Here is a 25,813-nt window from a genome sequence, read left to right as displayed (position 1 = left end):
ATTTGCTTTCGTTACAATTATTCCACAATTCTTTGGAGTGCCTCGGACATGATGAAAACCAGTGCAAAAAAGGACGGATTCGACTGTTGGTGGTTAAACCTGCAGTAGACAGAATATTTTTGGCATCATTGGGCAAAAATTTATATATTCATCATATTGTAATTCAAGTGTCCTGAGAGAAAACTAGACTTCTGAACCTCCACATGGCTCTGTTTTCAGCCTTTAAGAAATTTAGCCCATGATGGGAGACTTTGGCCAATCACAGGTCATTTCAGAGAGAGAGCGTTCCTATTGGCAAACTTTCTCATTTTACAGCTAAACAGTACACTACAAGATGTTTCTGAAAACATTTGCTGTGAGAAATAGGCATTACAGTAACAGAATATTGATTCATATTTGATCAGTGCTGCCTAGTTTGACCGTTAGATCAGAGTTTTTGAGTGATTGACAGCTGCTCAGAGACAGCAGGCTCCAGCTCGGCTCTGATTGGTTGTTTTCCTCCGGTCTGTGAAATCTTGCCGTTAGGAGCACCGGAGGACACAGAGGCACATGATTTTTTTTTCAGATTACCTATCTCATGCACTACTGTCAGGATATAGCGACCGTTTTATAAAAATAACTTCTTTTTTTTATCATATTTGCTCCAATTCTACTCACTGCAGCTTTAAGTTGTTTAAGGAAGCTGTTGGAGCAATTTCAAAGGTGACCAATGTGTGGCACTGTGGGTTGCCACAGTGGAGGACTCATTTGATTCAGGTGTGTCGCACAGAGAGGTCATTGGTTTGTGTCCAGTGAGTCAGGTTAATGATGGCGGTGTTTGAAGAGATGTAACATACTTTTGTAGTGTGAACATAAATGGACTGATGTATCCGACTGTAAATTTTGGCAATTGTTTTGGTGAGAAAGAACTGGAAGCAAGTCATCCCCTGACAAACAAAAGGTGTGTCAACAGCAACCCTGTTTTCTGAATGTATAAACATTATATCTGCATGGAAGACCCTAAAAGATTCAACAATCCAGATAACATTCCTGCAGCTTTTCCCAAATAGTTTTGAGACGTCTGGAAACAGTGTCATTTGAAAATATGCAAAACAGAAACAAAGCTGTAATTAATGTTGGGATGTTGAGAAAATGAAACTGAAATGTTTCCACAGGCAGCTTTCAGGATAGTTAGTTTTCTAAGCTCTACAGCTATGAAATAAGCCTTGAAAAGATGACTTGTAAAAAATATATGACTGCTGCCAGGCTGTAGCTGCATTGTTTGTTATCACTATTATGTAGTGATATTATTTCTTTATATTAATCTTGTCTCTAGGTGGAGGCTTCAGATAAGCCCAGTGGGTTTTTTGCCTCTTCCTGCACTGTATATTATTCATTAATTTTTTTGTTATGTTGTACAGTCTTAAATTGTGCAAAACAAATAAACGATAAACAAACACTCATAGGTAGAAAAAGTTAAATTCAGCCCTGAATCCAAATGCTCCTGATTAGCTTCACCCCACAGTGTACACTTTTGTAATACACACAAATAACATTTATACCTAACAAGATGTGCGTTCCAGTCAAGTAAAATAAAATAAACATAATTAAAGGTCTCTTGCAACTCCATGTAGTTTTACAGGTTCAGAGATGTCAAATAAAATAGACATAAACATACAAAAACAGACTTTAAAAAATAGATCACAGGTTTGAAATAGTTGGTTAAAAAAAATTTTATGGACAGGACAAATGTAAAAATGAGACACAAAATAGTTCAGTGCTTTGGTAAGTCACATGCACGTGCATTTGATATAATGCCTAATTGTTTTCTAAAAAGTCCCACAAACATAACATTTAAAAGTGAAACAAGATACACAGGTTGGATTTTTCCCGTTGTTTGCAGCTTCAACACTGCAGCATCTACATTTAGATATACTACAGTAGAGACAGTGTCTCATTTCATGATGCGGCAATACAAAAACCCATCCGTCAGTTTCATGCCTAGAAATAATTCAAAAGAGAAACTCAAACTGGGAGAAGAGGAGCTTATGTTTGGTCCATCCATCCTCTGCTTTTTTGTATTCCTGAGATTTCTTTTTCTTCCTGATGATGGAGCAACAGTTTGTCCATTACAACTAATGACAAATCTATCAATTTCCATTTTGATCAAACCAATAACTAGTTTAGTTTATAAAAAATATCACATTTTGAAATACAAATGCCTATCACAAGTTAAAAATCATTCCTGATCAAGGGTATTATACTATGGATAACTGTCTTGCATAGTTATCTCCCAGCACCTGGACATTTCAGTCACATATTTGCTCTATTTTTATTGCAGCAATACTAATGATTAAAACTCTAATCTGATTTATATATCTAGGTCAGAGGCCACCAGCACTGTGCAGCTACGCAGCACTGCAAGGAAGCAGTCCTGCATCATCTTTTTAATTGTACATGGCTTGTATTGACTTTAATGGATAATACTGCTACCTGATGCCATTTCTTTCCCCATCTTATAGGCTGCCAAGAAGAAATCCATCTGGTGAGTTTGCATTTTCAATATTCTTCCTATAACATAATTTATGAGCAAATTATGTCAGTTAATATACAGCTCTAGATGAGGACTAGTTACCAATATGATGTCATGAAATGGTTTATCTAGTCTGAACATTTATAGCTTATTTGTAATTTGTAAATTGTACATTTTTATTATTTTATTCTAACGTTTTTATCTATTCTTTTATCTATTCTTTTGTTTTTATCCATTCTTTTGTTATTATATTGTACTGTTTGTCTCGCACCAAAAATGCCAAAGAAAATTCCTAGTGTATACCTCTTACACCTGGCAATAAACACCATTCTGATTCTGATTCTGATTCTGATTCTGAACAGCAGTGACTGAGAAAACAAGCACTTTTAAGCATTAAAGCTGCACCCAGCATTTTTAGACATGCTAGCAGTGTGGCTCTATGGATGGCAATGCTTTCATCTCAACAACTACTAAATGGATTTGCACAAAATTGTATACGGACATACAGTATATGGTTCCCAGAGGATGAATCATACTGACTTTAGTGATCCATGCCTTTTCCTCTAGCACCACCAACAGGACAACATTTGTGAATTTTAGTGAAATGTCTCAACTTTTGGATGAATTGTAATGAAATTTGCTACACACATTCACGTCCACCGAGGGATGAAATGTAATACAGTTGGTGATCCTCCAACTTTTAATCTAGCACTATATTTGGGCAAAATTTAAATTTGTCCAGCACTTTGGTTTATAATCAAATAGGCCTACCTGTAAAACTAATAACATTTCCCATCCACCTTAACTGTACTTTGTGTTGTTGCAAATAAGCAAATGTTACCATGCTCAGCTAAGATGGTGAACTTGGTAAACATTATACCTGCTAAAAATCTGCATGTTATAGCTGTCATTCTGAGCATGAGACGGAGGCAAAAACCCACAGTAAACAAAGTTAAAGATGAATGATTTATTTATGACATACTAAACTGACTATTTTTTTTTTTACCTTTTTCGACATGCTATACTATGACTTGTCATCACCTTTTTCAACGTACTATACTATGACTTGTTTATTATTTTTCTTGACAAACTATACTATGATTTTTTTTTAAATGCTGTAAAATGAATTTTTATGACTTATTTCGACATACTATATAATGACTTTTTCGACATTTTATACTATGACTTTTTTTTCAACATGCTACACTCACTTTTTCACTTTTTTGTGACTATTTTTCGACATGCTCTATATATCACTTTTTTATCATTTTTCAACATACTGTACTATGACATTTTTATCACTTTTTTCTACATACTATACTATCACTGTTTTCGACATACTATATTATCACTTTTTTGTGACTTTTTTCGACATACTATTCTATGACATATATCGACATATTATACTATGACTTTTTTATCACTTTTCGACATGCTATACTATCACTTTTTTGTGACTTTTTTCGACATACTTTAACATGATTTCTTTGGCATACTTTACTATGACTTTTTTGTAACTTTTTTCATCATATTATTCTATGACTTTTATCAACATATATTACTATGACTTCTTTATGACTTTTATCAACATATTATACCTTGACTTTTTATGACTTTTTTTGACATACAATATTAAGACTTTTTTTTATCACTTTTCGACATACTATACTATGTCTTTTTTTTTATCACTTCTGTAACATAAAATCCTATTTTTTTATCACTATTTTCAACATGACTTTTTCGCCATGATATACTAGGACTTTTGTATTACTTTTGTCGAAAAAAGTCATAGTATACTATGTTGAATTTTTTTTTTTTTAAATCATTGCATAGCATGTTGAAAAAAGTGATTAAAAAAGTCATAGTATAGCATATCGAAAACAGTCATAGTATATATTGTATGGCAAAATAAGTGATAAAAAGTCATAGCTCAGTATGTCGAAATAAGTCATCGTATAGTGTGATGAAATAAGTGATAAAAAAGGCATAGCTTAGTATGTCGAAATAATGATAAAAAGTCATAGTACTGTATAGCATGTCGAAAAAAATCATAGTATAATATGTCCAAAAAGTGATAAAATAGTCATAGAATAGCATGTCGAAAAAAGTGATAGTCATAGTGTAGTATGTCAAAAAAGTCATAGTAAAGTATAACAAAAAAAGTGACAAAAAGGCATAGTACAGTGTCTAATAAATGATAAAAAGTCATAGTATAGCATGTCGAAAAAAATCATAGTATAATATGTCGAAAAAAGTGATAAAAAGTCATAATATTGTATGTCCAAAAAGTCATAGTATAGCATGTCGAAAAAAAGGGATAAAATAGTCACAGTATTGTATGTTGAAAAAAGGGATAAAAAGTCATATTGTATGTCGAAAAAAGTTATCGTTTAGTATGTTGAAAAAAGTTATAGTATATGGCGAAAATAGTCATATTATAGTATGTCGAAAAAAATTATAAAGACAAATTATATTATGTAAAAAAAATGAAAAGAACGTCATAGTGTAGCATGTCGATAAAAGTGATAAAAAAGTCATAGTATAGCATGTTGAGGAAAGTCGTAGTGTGTTGAAAATAGTGATAAGTCATTGTACAGAATGTCGAAAAAAGTGATAAAAAGTAATATTACAGCATGTCGAAAAAAGTTTTACTATATTATCTTTTTTATCACTTTTTTTTATGTACTATACTATTACTTTTTTCGACATGCTATACTATGACTTTTTTATCACCTTTTGCACTTCACATGCTGCACAATATTAGTTATTTGAGATGTATTTATTAACTTGATGGCCTTTGATGTTACTTGTTATTTATAATGTATGTTTTGGTATCAAGTGCTAAAGTGGAAGTGATTTTTGAATGAAACTGGGTGTAAATGAAAAAAGAACTGATGACACTTTAAATTAAGTAAAAAGAAATGTTCTCTTTTATTCAGTCAACATTTGCTTCGTTACAATTATTCCACAATTCTTTGGAGGGACTCAGACATGATAGAAACAAGTGCAAAAAAGGACGGACTGGATTGTCGGTGGTACGTTTTTTTTTTAAGGAAGCAACCCTGTTCACTGAATGTAAACATCCCTGCATCGCCATATCGGCATGGAAGACTCCAAAAGATTCAACAATCCAGATAACATTCCTGCCGCTTTTCCCAAATAGTTTTGAGACGTCTGGAAACAGTGTCATTTGAAAATGGGTAAAACAGAAACAAAGCTTGATAGGACTAATGTTGGGATGTTGAGAAAATTTAACTGAAATGTTTCCACAGGCAGCTTACAGCTTTGTAAGCTCTACCGCTATGAAATAAGCCTTGAAAAGATGACTCTAAAAATATATGAATGTAGGTTGTAGCTGCACTCACAGGTAGAAAAGTTCAATTCAGCCCTGAATCCAACAGCATTTATGCTTAACAAGATGTGCGCTCCAGTCATAGGTGGGCAGGGATGGATTCATAATTCAAGTTAAATAAAAAAAAACATAATTAAGGACCTCTTGCAACTCCAAGTAGTTTGACATAAAACACAAACAGACATAGACATATAAAAACAGACTATAAAAAATAGATCACAGGTTTGAAATAGTAAAAAAAAAAGATATGTACACAACATGTAAAAACAAATGAGGCACAAAATAGCTCAGTACTTCAATCCGTAATGCTAATTGTTTTATAAAAAGTCCCACAAACATAACATTTCAAAGTGAAACAAGATACACAGGTTGGATTTTTCCCATTTCTTTGCAGTTTCAACACTGCAGCACCTACATTAACATGTGTTACTGGCTACATAATTAGCTACTATATACCTCAATGACCTCTACCTCTACTGGTCATTTTTTAACCTGGTAATGCTATGCATCAAATTTAGGCTACACAAGTGAAGCTTTAGGTACAGCTCGTCTAGTCTGTATTCATTACAGAATCAAAGGACTACATTTGAATAAAATTAGGGAAAATGCCCATCTAAAGTCAAGACAGTGGCCCTTTTCATGAAATGCGGCAATACAAAAAAAAATCATCAGTCAGTTTCATGTCCAGAAAATATTCAAAGAGAAACCCATACTGGTAGAAGAGCTGATGTTTGGTCCATATCCATCCCCAGCTTTTTTTGTATTCCTGAGATTTGTTTTTCTTCCTGATGATGGACAACAGATATCCAATAGTCTATTTAAGTCAAATCTCCTTCACTTAACTGCTCGATTGTCCATCATGTCTAAAAAAGACAACAAAAACAAAACACAACAAGTTGTCGGTTTATTAGAGCAACGATGCCTCCATCAATTTTCCTTTTGATCAAACTAACAACTAGTTTAGTTCATACAAATTTTTAAATTTACTACACACATTCATGTCCACCTCGGGATGAAATCACTTTAATCTAGCACTACATTAAATCAAAATGTTAATTTGTCCAGCACTTTGGTTTATGAACGAACAGACCTGCCTGTAAAACTAATGCCATTCCCATCCGCCTTAGCTGTACTTTGTGTTGTTGCAAATAAGCAAATGTTAGCATGCTTAACTAAAATGGTGAACATGGTAAACATTATACCTGCTAATTATACCTGCTTATACAACAAAGCACTGCTGTACCTAGATGCATCCTCACAGAACCGCTAGCTCTGGTGTTCATGGTTATCCAACAATATTATTATATCTATTAGATGATGTTTATTACCTTGTAGTGTCTGATGGACCTCATTTGGCAAGTCATCCAGTTCCTCCACACTTTTCCGCAGGTGGTATGCCGTGGCCTCTCCCGGCTGCCTTCTGCTCTTCCACACCACCAGCATCTTTAGCTTCTGCATGGTCACATCTTTCTCTGCTGCCTGGATGTCATCCAGCTCCCTGGAGTTCAAGTCTAGATAGATGGCCACCTGCTTCCACTCCTTCCCGAGCCGCTTGGCCACCTGCAGTAGCTGCTTCTCTGACATGTTCTGGCCCTGAGTCATCCCTGTTTTCACTCCATCTGGAAAAAGGACACACAGGTACTTTATTTCAGTATAATTTTAGACAGACAGGTGCATCTGGAAATAGCTGAGGCGTGGGCTGGTTTCTGTTGACTTGATTGGGGCAAAACAAAGTGTGTGCCTGAAGTTCTTCTCAAGTCAGTCGTTAGTACAAGACGTGAAAAGTCACCTGACTCGTCCTGCCATCGACGCTTTTTACAGATTGTTTCTTCTTCTGAGGGGCTGCTGCTGCTCCTCCGTCGACCTATGAGAGACATATATGATGTGAGTCAACCTGTAGAAGCTGAAAGCATGTCGAGATGGAAAAATCTAAAAAGATTAAAAAACAAGAAGCTTACTGATCGTTCTTTTCCTTGGCTTCTTTTCTGTGTTATCCACACAGTCACCTAGATGTGTAGAGTAGAAGAAAAAAGTCATCACCACCTCGGAGTAGAAACCAAATTACACTCATGCACACACACTTTATAACACAAAAACATGTGGAGACCGGTGAACACTTTTTGGTTTATTTGCAGTTTCCTGTTACTATCAGCTCTTCGATAAACAGAGGAAAAATGTTGATGTCTGATTTTGGCCTCAACTCCTAGATTTCTTTTTTTTTCACCTGCAAATTCACCAAACGTGTTCAGTGTGAGACTACATGTACTGGTACCTTCTCTGATGGTGGCGGACCATACAGTCTCCTCTGTGTTAATCTCTATGAGAGACAATTTAAAGGGAGGAGGCTGCTCAAAGAAAGCTTCAAAGTAGCCTTTCATCTTGGTCACAGCAAGAGTGAATTTCAAATCCTGCACAGAGACACATAAATATATATATATATAATTAAACATGATGTTATTGTGAAGCCAATGCATACACTGTATATTTTTGTTTTCAATATATAAGTTGCAATATAAGCGATTTCACATATGTGATCATATCGTTATCATGAATTATTTTGGCTAAGATAATCGTGTAGTGAAAATGTGATATCGTGACAGCCCTAACTATGACTTTTTATCAATCAATCAAACTTTATTTGTATAGCACCTTTCACACAGATTAGTGCAGTTCAAAGTGCTTCACAAATGAGTGATTAACCAAAAATAAGACAGAACAAGTGTAAACAGCAGAAAAGACAAAAACAATTCAGCAATTTAACAATTTGAGAACAATGCATGCGAGACAACAAAATGATAAAAATGTAATAAAACACAATTAAAAGCTATAATAACAATAATACAATGTGGAATTAAAAACTAGATTAATAAAATAACAAATAGAATAAAATAATACAACTTTAATTCAATAAAATAATTGTTTAATAAAATAATATAAAATTGTATGACTTAAACACAATAAAATAAGTGAATAAAATAATGTATAAAAAAAAAAGTCTATAAATCCTTCTTAATCAAAGGCCTGGCTGAATAGGTAGGTTTTAAGTTTATGTTTAAATATTTCAACATTTCCAGCAGCTCTCAGATCCTCAGGCAGATTGGTGAGTCAGCTTTTAGCTTTGATGCTCCGAGCCGCTGGAACAAAGGTTTTAGTCCTGCGCGTTAGAACTACAAACCAACTAGTGCCAGAGGACCATGAGGGGCCATAAAGGTTCTGAGTCAGCTGTAGCTGATTTATATATTTGTTTGGGGTAGATCAGAGACAGTAGTCCAGCCTGCTAGATATAAAAGTGTGCATTCGTCTCTGTGTCACTCAGAGAGAAAACATATTTTTTAGGTGATAAAATGGACATACCCCACATGAGCCTCAAAGTTCAGATCTTGACCATACCAAGGTTTCTTACTTGTTGGCTGGGGGTATGTCCAAGGGAATTTAATTTTGCAACCAGTTTCTCTCTGAGCTTTACAACCTATGACTAAAATTTCAGTTTTATCTTGGTTGAGCTGTAAAAAGTTTTGTGACATCCAGACATCTAAAATATATTTAAAGGGGGAATCAATTGGTCCTGTGTAATCAGGAGACACAGGCACGTAAAGTTGTGTATCATTTGATTAATTATGGAAAGAGATGCTGTGTCTCCTGATGACATCAACGAGGGGTAACATATATAGATTAAAAAGAAGTGGCCCTAAAATCGACTATACTATGACTTTTTAAATGACATATTATACTATGACTTTTTATGATATACTATGAGTGTTTTTGTGACTTAATATACTATGACTTTCATGGCACTAAAGACTTAAGTTTTGACCAATTTGTTGCTGCACTAAAAAGGTTTACACTTGAATAATAATTCCTGTTAATTTTTAAGATTTTTTACCGAGTTGCTGGTGCACGATTTATTATTTTAATAATAAATAATTCAGTAAATGTATATCTATTTGTTACATTTTGTTTTAGGAAAAGCAATAGGAAAGCAATATTGAAGTCAAGTCTGGTGTTGCCTTACACAAAAAGAATAATCCCAGTCACTTCCACACAGTGAGGCATACCGCCTATTAATTAAACACTGGTATCAGATCGGTACTCGGTATCAGCCGATACCCAAAAACCAGGTATCGCTATCGGTACTGAAAAGTGAGTGAAATTCATTTGTCAAAAAAGAGACAAACGCACGATAAACAAATTTAAAGATGAATTTGACTGAGCATTATTTTTTTTTCAAATTGTCTACAGATACCACGACAATATGGTTATCATGAATTATTTTGACCACGATAGTCGTGTAGTGAAAATCTGATATCATGACAGCCCTACACACATGTATATGCAAAGAGACACACCTGAGGTTTGATGTCTCCCTCTGGCTCGCTCAGGAGACGATACGTCCCCTCGTCCAGTTTACATGTGGGAGGCTTCTCTATCCGAATGTAGCGATTCTTGTAGCTCCGCACCTGTTTGCCTATATCCTGGTTTGCATAAGGACAGCAGGAAGACAAGATGAAACAGAAAATAAGTCACATCCCTGGTGATTAACATTCAATAAAACACATTTTCCATAGTCGGAGTGGAAAAACTGAAGGCGTCTCGGAAGGAAAAAAACACTCACAGTTCAAATTGGTATATTTTAAGAAACTGTCATTTTTGCGGGTTACAATAAATTACGTATGATTATTCACCAGATGCATCCTCCCAAACACACATGCTCACACAACCACAAACACAAACACACTTCCTCAGTGACCTCAGCAGTAGAAAATGACGGAGCAATACTTTCATGTAGCTGTCAGACTTGAGTGGTGCACTTCCAGTAATACACACACCAGTGGCATCGATACCATTTTTTTTAAATGCCACTGACATTTCGTACCTGGAAATTACTACTAGAGGGCCTTTACCAGAGAGTCAATGATCACTTAACCAGATGCTAACACTTCTGCTTTTCTATATATATATATATATATATATATATATATAGTATATATATACTATGATATATATACTATTATATAGTATATATATACTATATAATAGTATTTTTGCATTCCAATATGCTACATAACAACCTCATCACAAAACCTGGAAATCTGGTGCCTCCTCTATAAAAGCTCACAGCATCAGAGCCAGAGTGGTAATAACACTTAACAAGAAGTGAAAGTTACATTGTGGCTCCGATTCTGTTCTCAGTTTTCCCCACACACAATTTAAGGTATTTTGCTGGAGTTTCGTACCTTAAGTAGTTGTGATGATTGAAATATGTAGGGAGACTCAGGTGATGGTTTCATGAATGGGATATTTCTTTGTGCGCACGCAAGGAAAGTTTTTTTTTTTGGTCTGTTTGTTTTTTACCTTTGGCTCTCGCTCGTCAAGGGAAAAATTCCAAAGTTAAAACACTAAATGAGTAAAGTCACGAGAAAGTTGTCCCTCTGATATGCTAAATTTGGCAGTTTTATTTCCATATGAGTAAGGAACGGTATTTCAATGTGAAATATATTACTGTCGTAAGAAGCTGGGCATAAGATGTGCATTTAATAAACGTGTGTGGGCACCAGTAATCAAATTATGGAGTAAGACGTCGTTTTCAGGGCTCTTGCAGAATCGGCAATATTTCCATAATAAAAAAAATATTTCTATATGAAGATCAGCCTAAAAGTTCACTGAGGCCACCATAGAGACACCAATTGTGCGAGAAACATCAATCTGAATGGCAGAAAAGCTCCAAAAATATGAAAACAGCGGTAGCGCTTCACAGCCTACAAGAACCACGAGGCAGACCACATTTACTCCCCCCGTACTGTGGGACTTCACCAACCAAAGATATTATGAATAAGGCAACAGGACAAACATATTATTAGCGTTTAGATTGAGAAAACAGCAATCATCTAATATAGTACAGAGAATAAAATCACAAGACACCTTTGTCACAAAATCAGATGAAATAGCAGAATCCTTTGCAGAGTTTTACTCCTCTAGAACACGGACACTTGTTCCAATGATGCAAAACTCAGGGTTTCTAAATCGCATTAAATTAGCTGAACTAACTAAATCAACAAGCTAGATGATCGAGCTATAATCGAGTTAGATGAGGAATGGGAGATCAAGCAGGTGATCTCAAAACTTTGACCTATGCTATTGTGACTTGGGTTTGTCAGTCCTGAGTCGACAGATGGTGGAAGCAACTTTCAAGAAAAACCAAGACCGTTTTTCAATCATGACACTGACATGTGAAATTGCCAGACATGGGTTAAAGTGCATGTTTGAGAGTGAGATCCTGCAACTAAAAGAGCACACTGACCACATTTCCGAAACAGCTGGCATGTTTTTATCAGTTTCAAAAATTCACATAAAGACCAATGACGGCCCGGTCAGTGTTGTACTTGTCAAGTACAGAGTAGGAAAACTGTCAATCATCTATGTAGAGAAGAGATAAATTCAGTTCTGCATACAGTATTCAACAACGCTTACCTTGATGTCGGATGCACTGTTGGTGGCCAGGTAGACGTGGAAGCTGTAGTTGTTGTTGTCACTGCCCAGCTGCTTGTAGACCAGGACTACCCCGTGGTGCTCAACAGATTGGCTCGTCTGAATGATGGGACCCACGGGTGACAGAGACGTCACATTCCACTTAACGTGGCTACCGGAGTGGTCCACTGTCGGCTCGATGAGTGGGCGGTTGTCCTTTATGTGCAGGACACTGAATGTCATCTCATTTTCTGGATCTGTGAGATGATAATAGGGAAAAAGAAGGTTTAATGTTTCACCTAGAGCAGCTCTAAATCATAAAAGATTATGATACTCACTAAAATTAACTATTTGTGTAAAGGCCTTCAAATGGGCGATAATTAATCAAGAATTGCACCTTTACTTTCACAGCCATTATCAAAATTCAATACAACCTCCAGGCAACATCTTTGTTGGAAATATTTGATGTTCATAACATTTCCTTATGGGCCATGGAGTCACCACAGCAAGCCAAAATCATAATTATCAATTATATATTGAACATAAAAGTCATGCAGGAGCGCAACAGCCCTGATATTCATTCTCACCAGCAAGGCAGACGGAGTGAGGGAACTGGATGGACGTGAGGACGGACGCATCTTTATTGACTGTGTCCACGTTAAAGATGGGTCCGGCAAATTTCCAGGAGTCCCGGAGGAACGCACCGAACTTGGACCAGGACAAGACCGAGTACCGCACGAGGACCCGCTCCGATGCTTCAAACACCAGGCCGGTGACCGAACACTGGTATGTGCCCTCTTCAAGCTGCACCCTAAAACACACAGAGTCAGAGTCAGTGATGCTGTACATATAGAATCAATAAGGGTTGTCAATCGATTCAAATATTTAATCGTGATTAATCGCGTGGTTGTCCATAGTTAATCATGATTAATCGCAAATCAATTTTTATCTGTTAAAAATGTACCGTAAAGGGAGATTTGTCAAGTATTTAATACTCTTATTAATATGACAGTGGGAAAATGTGCTTGTATTATGCAAATATATGTATATATTTATTATTGGAAATCAATTAGGAACACAAAACAATGACAAATATTGTCCAGAAACCCTCACAGGTACTGCATTTAGCATAAAAGATATGCTCAAATCATAACATGGCAAACTGCAGCCCAACAGGCAACAACAGCTGTCAGTGTGTCAGTGTGCTGACTTGACTATGACTTGCCCCAAGCTGCATGTGATTATCATAAAGTTGGCATGTCTGTAAAGGGGAGACTCGTGGGTACCCATAAAACCCATTTTCATTCACATATCTTGAGGTCAGAGGTCAAGGGACCCCTTTGAAAATGGCCATGACAGTTTTTCCTTGCCAAAATTTAGCATTAGTTTGGAGCGTTACTTAACCTCCTTCATGACAAGCTTGTATGATTTGGATTCCTTAGGTTTTCTAGTTTCATATGATGCCAGTATTTTCATTCTAGCTTTAAAACTGAGCCCAATACAACCTCAAAATCGCAAGTTGGGTTAATGCGTTAAAGAAATTAGTGGCGTTAAAACGAATTTGCGTAAGCGCGTTATCTGACAACCCCAGAATCAACATAAATGTGCACAGACCAGATCAGTGGCAGAGACACACTGTCATACTCACTGTAATCGTCCCTTAGAGATCCTCCTGGGGGTAACGAGCTCATTGCCATGGCTCTGTCAAACAAATCAACACCGTTTGTTTATTTGTTTGGACAATTAAAAAAATCCTAGTAAATACATTTTTTCTTTAAATAACTATAAATTATTAGAGGCTTATACAAGGTCCTACGCAATACCAGAAGAATCTGTCAAATATGCTCTACTATAATTCACCACATTTTGTCAATGGTTTCTGAGCTCACCTGTTGGATGGCTTTGCATTTTTCACAGCATACGGGTTTGAAGGGCATCTCATCTGCCAGGCCTTATGACAAAAAAACAGGATGTTATTTACAGGAGACGTGACACTATCTCCAGAACATTAGTTGCGCTGTAACATCAGTTATGATCTGCTCACCTTTCCCATTTGAAACCTCTGCTTCAGGTCCAGGGACTGAATCTAGAGGGTGAAATAATAAGTCCAATATTATCATATGAAAATCACGTCAGAGACTGAAAGCTTGTGTTAAGCCTCTGGCAGACACCCTAGACAAATTTTTAAAATTGCGGGCCACTTTTTTGGTTGTGAGCGAGGGAGGAGCACGCTCAATTACACATCGAATCGAATTCTGTGTTCCAAAAAAGCCAGCAGGGTCCGACATTTTGTTGCATAATTATGTAGTATGGCTGCCATAGAGATGCGGTTGTGTGGCTATAGTCTGCTGAGTTACCACTAAAGCCATGGCAACTATGACAACAAGCTGACATGGTCGTCACACAGTTTTTTAAAAAGCAGACAAGTTGCTCAGTCTGACAAGGCAGATATTGATATTTTGTAGATGTTTCAAGAAGTGTCGCACCATTTTTAGACTCCTCTGCGTCGGCCTCTTCATTGTCTGCAAAGAACATAAAGGAGATAAACTTAACCCCATTCATTGTGTATCTTGTTAAATGCTTGAGCTACAAAGATTCTCTAGGATTGATAATAGGATATTGGTTCTTACCTTCCTCTCCTCCTTCCTTCTCAGCACAGCCTTCTGGTGAAAGTCAAAATACAAGAAAGAAGGGTGAGGAACGGCAAAATTAAATGAATATGATCATGCACTTGTGCCCGCACACATGGATGCACAGATAGAGGAGCAGATACACATAGATAAACATACATACATACTCGTAAAGACTACGTGTATGCATACACACAGACACACACACCCATAAAATTATGCACATACACGCATGCGCACATACACAACTCATGTAAAATGATTGTAATGTGATGTAAATATTGTATGATCATGTCACATGTATGATGAGAATGTCACTATTTATTAAGTGCTCGATGTAACTAATGTACTCTTGATAATAATGATATGTTATGACCTTTAAGCAGAAAAGCCTAACCAGGGTCACAAATTACCCTTCTTAGAAATCCTATAATACAACACATCTGCATCATGTTATTGTAACCTGTTACAATGTTCTTGCATTGTCCCTGACAAATAAACTAATAAATCAATAAATAGTTTGACATTTTTAAAAATACGCTTATTCGCTTTCTTGCTGAGATGGATGAGAAGACCGCCACTCATGTCTGTCTGGTAAATATGAAGCTACCACCAACAGCTAGCCTGGCTTTGTCCAATGGTAACAAAATCGGTCTACCAGCACCTCTATAGCTCACTAATTAAAACGTTATATCTCGTTTAGTCCCGAAGCCTCCCACAGTTGCCTGGCAACCTCTGGGTGATGACAAGACTACGGGAAGTCACTGCTCCCAGGCCAAGAAATAGTACTGTAAAATCTTTAGTTTTTACATTGTGGTTTTTGTATGGGTTAAAGAAACCAGATATAACATGTTCATTAGTGAGCTTTAGAGGTGCTGGCAGGTGGATTTTGTTTCCTTCTGACAGAACCAGGCTAGCTGTTTCCCTGTTTTTATGCTAAGCTAAGGTAACGTTTCCTAGCCATAGCTATATATTAAAAGATTCTTTATTTTTTTGGTATTTCTGCTTTATTTGATAAAGACAGACTGACAGGAAAGGCAGGGGAGAAAGAGGAGATGGCATGCAGTAAAGGGCCCTAGGGCGCCCCATAGCTTAATATTCAACATAAAGACATACGAGTGATATAAGCGAATAAGCCAATTTGACAAAATGTTAAAACTATTCCTTTAAGGCAGGGGTCGGCAACCTTTACTATCAAAAGAGACATTTTAGGCAAAATAAAATAAAATAAATCTGTCTGGAGCCGCAAAACATTTGAGCATTGTGATGAAGGTAACAGTTTATAGTCTAAGAATATAGTATATAAGTCTAATGCAGTGAGTACTACGGAGTATTAGGGTCACAATGAAGGAAAAAAAGTCATATTACTAGAAAAAATAAGTAATATATGTAATATTACGGGAACAAAGTTATAAGTTTATGAGAAAAAAAGTTATATTATGAGAATAAAGTCATAACTTAACGAGAAAAAAAGTTGTAATATTCCAAGAATAAAGTCATAACTTAACGACAAAAGGTCAGAATATTACGAGAATAAAGTCGTAACTTTACAAGAAAAAAAGAAAACACGTAAAATTAGTACTTTATAATATTATGACTTTATTCTCAAAATCTCAGATTTATTTTTTTTCCTCAATGTGGCCCTAATACTCCGTCGTACCGTCGCACCATAGACCTACAACAATGATAAATAAAAATGAAAATGTAAACAAAAAAATTCATTTAGACTAATTTTTTTTTTAAATCCACAGGGAGCCACTGGAGAGGGGCTAAAGAGCCGCATGTGGCTCCGGTGCCGCAGGTTGCCGACCCCTGCTTTAAGGTATGATCTGTGATAGAGCAATTCAAAGTGTGTCTCTCACCAGAATCCACATCCTCCTCTTCATCGTCCTCCTCTGAGCTGTCCTCGTTGGATGTTCCCGCGTTCTCTGTTCGATAAATCAACATGTAAGGGACACGTGACAGAGCTGAAAATATTCCCTGCAGATGACTAAGTTTTCATATGAGTTGTGGAAAGAACAAATGAGTTAAACTGTTGTGGTGTGATATTTGTACTCACCTGAGCTGCTGCTGTCACTTTCTGGAACGTTATCTGTAACAAATTAGTCATTGGTTTGAGGTTAGTGTTGTTTGGTCTGTAACAAATAAAGCAATAATGTCAACATGTGAGGAAGTCATAGTAAATTCCCATCTTATTAGTCATTACTATATCATTATGAATATTTGTTGTTAACCATATCATCATCATCTTTATGGGAACTTCACCACCTTTAAAGGTTTGATAGCATCATCAACATCAACACCATTCTGTGGTTATTATATTGCCCAGTAGTAAATGCATGGCTGACTATAGGTTTCAGGAGTAAAGCTTAAAAAAAAGGTTAATTTCACCTGAACAGGAAACATAACTCAATAAAAATAGAAACAAACAGCACCCAATAATATGTCATTTTCTACAGACTGCATAGGGGGAAAAACTCATGCACCAAACTCATGCAAACCTCAGGTGCAGCCACATGCCCTGTTGCTAAACTCAACACTCACTTAAAACTTTCGTTACATAAGAATAAACATAAATAAGAATAGAGAGACTTATGTAGATTGAGGGGTCAGAAATTAGTAAAAGTACAGAGTTTAACCTTTAACAGGTGCAGCCCCAGTGAGAGACCTCTACTTCTGCTTTTTGTGCCGTGTGTGTTTTCATCCTTATTACTCATCAAAAAAGCCCTCAGTATGTCTGATTTACACCAGCAGCTTTTACATATCCATCATTCCTTAGCAAGCTGAACTGTGGCACCCTGTGAAGAAGCCTGTGATAAGTGCCATGCATTAACATTCTGGCACATTTACACAGATGGGTCCAGAGGAGCTGCTGCTGCTGCTCTCCTCCCAGCAGCAGTGAATGTCCGTGGACCGGGCCATCTGGCTGAGTGCCTGGCTGGCTAATGGATGGAGCCCATCCTCTCTAGCCCACAGAGTTTTATCTTAGACTAACAAGCAGATGCTGCCATCGCTGCTCCACTCGCAACACCTCCCTCATCAATCTCCCTCCTCCACTCCGCTCGATCTGTCTGCTTCACCTCTCTCTGCACTCTCCCGCCTCCATTTCTCTCTCCTTGTCCTCAAATGCCTCCTATGGCCAATCTCTTTCTGTGCTGCTGCTGCTGCTGCTGCTGCTGCTGCTGCTACTGCCTCATCTGAGCCAGCAGGCATCCCTCTTCACTCTGGCATGGCCGCTCCCCTTCATCAGACTGACAAACAAGGTGGAGATAAAACACCCGCACAGATACACACACATGCACGTCCCAAACACAAACACACACTTGTTTACAGCTTCAAATGTTTGGGTAGTTTCATGGGTGTTGCCTGCCATCTGCTGGTCTAAAATGATAGCAAAACCAAGGGCATTAAAAGGTTTATGTGTGATGTACAGCAGTGGTTCTTAACCTTTTTGGGGGGACATGACCGATCCACAATAAATACAGTTTCTTGGTCAAGGTCATTATAAGATTTAGTGTTTCCACTATCTGTTTTATTCATTAAGACACGGCAGGCCACCAACATAATTCTTAGCACCACATAAATATCTTGCCTCATGTTGTCTTATGTGGTATACAACTTTTTTAAGGGGACATATCATGAAAAACTCACTTTTTCAGTGCTTGTGTACACACATTTGGGTATCTGGAGTGCCTACCAACCCACAAACTGTGAAATAAGACGACCCAGTGAGTTGTTTTAGGGCTGTCTAGATCAGAAAACATGTGATTCAACAAGCCATTCAGATGTGGCTCCCCTTCCTATGTCACATGCAGGCTCATTAGAATATATCGCCCACGGATTGAGAACTACCTTTGCAAAGGTGCACCCATAGAAATAATGACTTCCGCATAAACTAAACCAACTTGTCCAACAAGTTGCGGACTCATTGAGGTGAGAACGACGACTAAACAAGCAGTGTAGTAGTAACGTTATGAGGCACACAGTAAATGTAAATTAGTAAAATTGAACAACTTAAAGCTTCAGCCACACAATTTTGTCCAACTCGTTTTCTGTAAGCAGTGTGGTGTTGAGGCATGGTGGAATTAGCGGACAGCTGGCTAGTTAGCTCTTGCGCTGGTTCCACCAGGCTTTGCTGCTGCACTGATTACGGAAAATGAGGCGAACAGCGGGCTGGTGGCCAGCGGCAGCGCCGGGTCTGAACGGCCCCTCCACCTGGGGACAAGCTACCTACTGTAGCTAACTAGCCAGCCAGCTGTCTACGGGAGCTGCGTCCGTTCTCTTCCCGGCGAGCTGCGACCACACACTTTACGGCCCCATTGGCGTTTTGTTCTGTTGTCACCATAACGACCAACAACAAATCGCCATTTTCTTTTGTACTAGTCAAATTACCACAGCAAACAGTTCAATGACCCTTCTACTCCTATTTTATTTCTACGGGTGCACCATATCTTTCTCACAAGCCAATCAGAGCAGACTGGGCTTTTTCGGGTGGGGGGCTTAAAGAGACAAAGGGTGAATACAGGTTTATTCAGACGGACAGTATGAGAAAAATAATGTGTTTTTTTTAACATTAAAGCATGTTTCTAGTAGAAACCCAAAATACAAGTATGAACCTGAAAATGAGCATGATATGTCCCCTTTAAACATAGAGCCCTCATATTGGATTGGTAATCTGTATTGAGTTGATGTATTATAATCGGTATCAGGAGAGAAAAAGTCAGATCACTGCATTCCTAATCATCACCAATTGCAAATTACAATCTATTATTACCAAGTCAACTACAGACTGTTTTTGGCATGAAGAGGTAAAAACTATTTGGTAACTCGCAAGCAAAAAAAGTAAATGTTAGAGGAATATCTGAAAATATATATATGTATATAGACATTTTATTTTTTATTTTTTATTATTATATTATTTTATTCTGTTATTTCTATTCTGTGTAAGTAAATTGAGAGAGCTGCTTAAAAACTGGAGTCAAATTATATGTATGTATATACGAAATAAACCTGATTCTGAAAAAATAAAAAGAATTTTGTGTACTGGTGGGCAGTATTTAAAATAGCAAATGCAAAACTGGGAACGCAAGTGATCATATGACATGTGCATAAATCCTGCTGCCCTCTAAGGCAAATTCTATTGAAATCAGGGAGGCCAAGCAGTGAGACGACAGAAAGGTGGGAAGGAATAAAGAAGGGAAGGAAAACAAAAGTAGTGACGAATTATAGGTGAGGATGCACACCTTTAAAATATTAAAATAGGAGCCAGAGGAGCGACATACAGTAGCACAATTACTGTATAAAAACAGCAACATGAAGCCCTCCAGTGCGCGTGCTCGGTGCGAAAGTGAAATGAGACAGAGAACAGTGAGGGGGAAGGAGGGAGGGAAGGAATGAAAATGGGTTTATGTTTACCTTTGTTTTCAAGCGCAGGGATATCTCCGTCTCTGTAGGGCAGAGGAGATAACATTCAGACAACTTTAAATTACACTCATGTCAGGGACGTCTGCGAGTTGTGATGACAATTATGGGAGGATTTAGAGGTTGAAAGTGCCGGCTCTTAAAACCGTGCAGCTGCAGGCACCACTTCTGCTTTCGAATAGGAACTCGCAGTTGAATTGATCAGAAAAACAGGAAATGTGCACACACTGCCTGCATCTCTTTTTTTTTTCACACATCTGAGAACAACCCATCCTGTCGAATGATAGATTCACCTCTCCACCCAAACTCCCACTCTGACCCACTTTCAGGGCAGTGTTGATGGTACAGGAAACCAGCCATGGAAAGATACTGGCTGGGTACTTCTGCTATTTAATAAAACTGGTCTGGACACTTTTTCTTCTTTCATAGCTCAGACACAGCCACTGGGCTGGGCGATTCATATTCAACTGAATCCTTTATTTACTTTCAGTGTTGTCATATTGTGATGATATGATCACATGGTGTCCTTTTACAAAATTCTGGTGTCTAAATAATTCCAAGCACATTGCAATTAAAAACTAACCAAATTAGTAATTGAAAATTTTGTTTGTGAACACATGTGAAAACATGTAAAGGCTAACAGAGGAACACATTTTTGCATGCAATTTTGCATACATCTGATATCTGCATATTAAAAAAAATCTTATCATAACATGACATTTTCAAACATGTTACCCAGCCCTGCACAACAGATATCAATACTAGTTCCTCCTGACTATTTAGCTCTCTAAAGCTTTTGATATGTGATCGAGCTTGACTATCCAGGAATGTATTATATCAAACAAAAAGTGAGCTAAGTGCAATAGTTCAGATGTTGTGTATGAGCAGATGACTGGTGCAACTTGTTGACACAGTCTGAGCATCAACAAGAGGCAACACGCCTGAGATCCGTCAGGGGGGGGAAAGACAGAGAGCCAACGTCACAAGAAGAAGAACGAGTTCACCACCAGCAGGCGTGAAAAGGTAGGTCATATCGTGCCCTGCTGCGTCTTTTCCCGTTTCACTCCCTCAGTTGTAAAAAATACAGAACAGGGTGATCAAAAGCAAAGTGATGAATCAGGGAATTAGTATTATTAAACCTGAATAACTTGTGGTCTTTTATTTGGCGTCTGTTAATTCTGATAAGGCGCTGTGGTTTCCTTTGTTTTCAAACATCTGTCCAGGAAATGCTGTTTTCTCCTCTTCAAGGTCAACTCGCTCTCTCTGCCAGACTGTCGCACCACAACAACACCGAGGCTCATTAGTTGCCACGGTGATCATCTCTTCCTGTGAGCAAAGTCTAACTTTTCGGCGCTCAAATGTTTTCAGACAATAAATAAACTCCCTGCATGAGTTCTCAGACTTTCTCTGCTCTCACTTATCTTATATTCCTCCAACAAAATATGATAACAGGGTGTTGGTCTGTATCTGGCTGAAAGATAAAAGCCACAACATTTACATGCTTCTTACAACTTCCCATAAACACAATGAAGAGAAGGGACATCTGTGTGTAGATAAACAACTGTCAGTTGGCCGGTTGACCTTTGCCACATTCAGTCGTTAATATTACACCTCACTGGTTTCAATATGATGTTTATAGCGGTCCATAAACATCATGAAAGCAAATTTATTTCACTCAATATTTTAAAGGTTGTTGAGTACAAAAGTTATAAAACCCTGTATGGTATTGTTCATTCAGGGACTTTTCCAGCCCTCATCACCAGGCCAACGATACCTTGGCAACAACAGCAGCACACAGAGGACAATGAGTCATCAGTATCACCTCACCTGTCTGTGGTTCACAATACAACTGATAGTAAATGATGTATAACTACAGTAGGCTATTAAACAGATTGGTATCAATCATTTTCAAATAAAAAAAAACATTTCAAATGGGACGGCATGTTGGTAAAAACATGTGTGTGACACATGGTGCGTGTTTCGTAGCATCATCGACCATAATTAAAAGCTATAAGCAGGAAGTTATATTTAAGTGCTTGTTTGTAGTCCCCTGTATGATGAGGTTATATTGACGTTAACACATGCATGTGGTTATTTTTTTCTCACTTATAACATTCCTATAAGGATTTTTTTGTTTATTAGCCTTTAGAATTAGGGCTGTCAAAGTTAAAGCCATAATAACACGTTTAACTCTTTTCTTTAAACTAGTGTGAAGATACTGGCATCATATGAAACTAAAAAACCTAAGGAATCCATTGGTACCAACCATGTCATACTAGCTTGTCACGAAGGAGGTTAAATAACGCTCCAAACTTACGCTAAATTTTATCGAGGAGAAACTGTCATGTTCATTTTCAAAAGGGTCCCTTGACCTCTGACCTCAAGATATGTGAATGAAAATGGGTTTTATGGGTACCCACGAGTCTCCCCTTTACAGACATGCCCACTTTATGATAATCACATGCAGTTTTGGGGCAAGTCATAGTCATGTCAGCACACTGACAGATGTTGGGATTGAGTGTGCCATGTTATGATTTGAGCATATTTTTTGTACGCAAAGTGCAGTAGCTGTAAGGGGTTCTGGACAATATTTATCATTGTTTACTATACTGTATCATTGATTTCCAATAATAAATACATACATTTGCATAAAGCAATCATATACCCACTCCCATGTTGATAGGGGGATTAAATACTTGAAAAATCTCCCTTTAAAGTTAATTTTAAACAGATAAAAAAATGTGTGATTAAATATTTTAATCAATTGACAGCCCTAAAAAAAAACAAATGGGACAGCATGTTGGTAAAAACCATGTGTGTGACATATGGCATGTGTGTTTCATTCATTATATCATAAACCAGATTTAAAAACTGTAAGCAGGAAGTCATATTTAAAGGCTTGTTTGTGTAGTGCCCTGTATGATGAGGTTACATTGACATAATGTGATTATTTTTTTCTATTCCTATAAGGATTTTTTTAGTTTATTAACCTTTAGAATATAACTTTATCAAATAATTGCTTTATATCTTCATCTTTTGTTATCAAACACGCTCTCTAGACAGCATGATGATACACTGTTGTCAGTGAGTCACCACTAATGTGTAACAACAACCCAGCAGCAGCAGCGTGCAGCGCACAGAAACACCAACAAAGACATCACCACTCTCTTGTTGTTACCTCCTCTTTGTGCCCAATTAGACGTATTTATAACGTGCAATAAGCAGTAATCCTAGATTCGTTTCTTTTATATAAAAATGCACTAACAGATGAGCCCATAACAACCGAGAGAAACAAAATACTTCCTGTGTTGACGCGGTGCACATTTTGGCGCTGCATCCTCTGCAGGCATCATGCTGTCTCTGAACTGGAGCTACACGATCAAACAACAGATGTAAAAACAGATCACACTCGTCTAGTTAAGCAACAAGAAGTCTTACCCGTCCTCCAGGTGACAACCCGCTCCGCAGCTCGCCATCTCCGCCACCATCCTCCTCCTGCTCTATCAGTAACCAAACGCTGTTACACTTTCTGTTGTTCCACAGCGCGCAGCAGCAGCGTCTGCGCATTAACGCACCTGGATATGTAATATGACCCAACCATCAGCTATCAGTGTCTCTCTCGTTAAAGCACTAAGCACTAATTGGCGCAATAATGGTCACCATACTCCTCGTGGCTCCTCGAACTATTAACATCTCTTTGGTTGCATCATCCCTTCTTCTTCAGCAAAACAAAACATAGGATTTAGATTGGTTTCACTTAACCAAAAAAAAAGGCGCACATAAGTGTCCAATAATCCAAAAAGAAAACAGTTTTGCAGCGTGCATGTGGATGCATTGTTTGTGCTCTCACAAACACTGTGCTTTGAGTGTAAGCAATAGGCTGAAAAACACAGATCTTCACATCATGTTGCTGAATATTGCGCTATTCATAACAGATGGAGCAGCTTTCAGGATCAGCGGTGCTGCGCAGGCGCACGAATGGACGCCACACATGTGGGCGGTGCTGCAGCATCCCGCCTTTAGTGTAGGCTTTGTAAAGTCATGTTGATGATTTACATCTGGGCTTTCATCATTTTTTTTTTAGATATACCAATAATAAAATATGAGATTGAAGTAGATAATGTAGATGTTTGCTGTTACACATAATGCAAGACTGAAGTCATAAACAGTTTTTAAAGCTAGTCACATGTCAAAGACAATTTTTGGAACAGTAATGCAAAACAGCACTTTACTATGGACATAAATGCACTTTTCTCTGCTGATAAACACGACTGCAAATTGGGTGTATATGACTACAAATTGTATGAAATTGTGTCTGGAACGTTTACTTATTTTATTCTTCTATTGTTATTTTTAGGTATGTTAATTTTAACAGTTATTTATTCTATCATTTTTAATGCACTGACGGGGAGCTGGGAGAAACAATATTTTGTTTCCTTCTGTGTATGCAAATACTCAGTGAAATGACAATAAAAGTGAATCTTGAATCTTGAATCTTGAGCTGCATGTCTGTCCCTGTTGTTTGTGGAATTATAACAGAGAATAAAGTGAAACCAATTCACATTTTAGACCCCATACATGCACCGTTTTGCATTACTTCACACACCAAAAGGTGTATCCAGGCCTACATCCCAGTAAAGTACAGAGGGGAAAAAAGGAAGAGAGTTGGAACATCACAAGCGAAAAACAAGTTATTTTGTTACCCCATCTTTCAAAATAAGATGCCTGCATTCATCTGAGACACATTTGTTAGTTGCACATTTTCTCCCACACATAAAAGAAGCAGCCAGCACTCCACACAGTGCAACTAGGTCACTTTGAGCGGGAAGACATCCAATTGCAGACTACTGCATTACCCAGAAGACACCAGCAGATGTCACATCAGACAACAAAAAAACACAAGTACAACTCAGCCTCCCCTAAAATATCCCTGCACCGGAAGACAGATTCACACTAGATTCATGTATGAGACAACGGCTGATCAGAGTGTCAACACGGTAAAAATGAAAAGGAATCAAAGTGTCCATCTCAGGCATAAGCTCACTGTCCATCAGAGAGATCAAGAAAGGTAGGGAGAGCTTTCTGTGAGTGCTTGAGATGTCCAGTGGGAGGAATGAGTGAAGGATCAAGGGCTCTCCTATTGATCTTCCACTCATTGATCTTCTCCTTTTTCCCCTCTCTCCATTCGCCCGTCCAACTTTCACAAATGGATATGTAGTTTGCAGCAGGGAGGGGGGGGAGACAGAGAGAGAGAGAGAGAGATGCCGCAGACTAACAGGGACATTATCCAAGTCTCAGAGTCTAAAGGGAGAGATCAGCTCCTCAGTGCAAGAAGAGACAGCACCACATCAGACTCTGTGGCGAGACGATACCCCCAATACCTCAGGAAATTAGAGGAGATAAAGACGAGAGAAGTGGAGGAGAGGGGGAAAA

At 37.8% G+C, this 25,813-nt stretch overlaps 1 protein-coding gene and 1 long non-coding RNA gene across 4 annotated transcripts; one reads left to right on the top strand and one right to left on the bottom strand.

The window, feature by feature from the left end:
• The first annotated feature begins 603 nt into the window (after window positions 1-603).
• LOC141771695 (uncharacterized) lies at window positions 604-7,826 on the top strand. Its single transcript, XR_012594755.1, has 3 exons — window positions 604-940; window positions 2,502-2,524; window positions 7,254-7,826. It is a non-coding gene; the product is annotated as an uncharacterized LOC141771695 (long non-coding RNA).
• LOC141771694 (uncharacterized) lies at window positions 2,032-24,375 on the bottom strand. Of its 3 annotated transcripts, XM_074642225.1 has the most exons (19): window positions 23,819-24,051; window positions 20,375-20,406; window positions 18,040-18,210; window positions 17,019-17,051; window positions 16,822-16,887; window positions 14,960-14,992; window positions 14,816-14,851; window positions 14,374-14,415; window positions 14,219-14,280; window positions 13,978-14,030; window positions 12,917-13,140; window positions 12,333-12,586; window positions 10,211-10,336; window positions 8,137-8,272; window positions 7,823-7,870; window positions 7,654-7,728; window positions 7,193-7,483; window positions 6,667-6,727; window positions 2,032-2,100 (listed from the first exon to the last, which is right to left on the bottom strand). In XM_074642225.1, exons 3-18 carry the CDS (start codon window positions 18,170-18,172, stop codon window positions 6,699-6,701), a joined length of 1,641 nt encoding a protein of 546 aa, XP_074498326.1. In that variant the 5' UTR covers window positions 18,173-18,210; window positions 20,375-20,406; window positions 23,819-24,051; the 3' UTR covers window positions 2,032-2,100; window positions 6,667-6,698. The 3 variants fall into 3 exon arrangements, with proteins under 3 accessions (XP_074498326.1, XP_074498325.1, XP_074498327.1); XM_074642224.1 differs by lacking the exon at window positions 2,032-2,100 and having other exon boundaries at window positions 5,420-6,727; window positions 23,819-24,050; XM_074642226.1 differs by lacking the exons at window positions 2,032-2,100; window positions 18,040-18,210 and having other exon boundaries at window positions 5,420-6,727; window positions 23,819-24,375.
• Window positions 24,376-25,813: the final 1,438 nt, after the last annotated feature.

The sequence above is a fragment of the Sebastes fasciatus genome, chromosome 7 (assembly GCF_043250625.1).
Source record: "Sebastes fasciatus isolate fSebFas1 chromosome 7, fSebFas1.pri, whole genome shotgun sequence".
NCBI classification, from domain to species: Eukaryota; Metazoa; Chordata; class Actinopteri; order Perciformes; family Sebastidae; genus Sebastes; species Sebastes fasciatus.
This window is presented reverse-complemented; position numbering and strand designations above follow the sequence as displayed.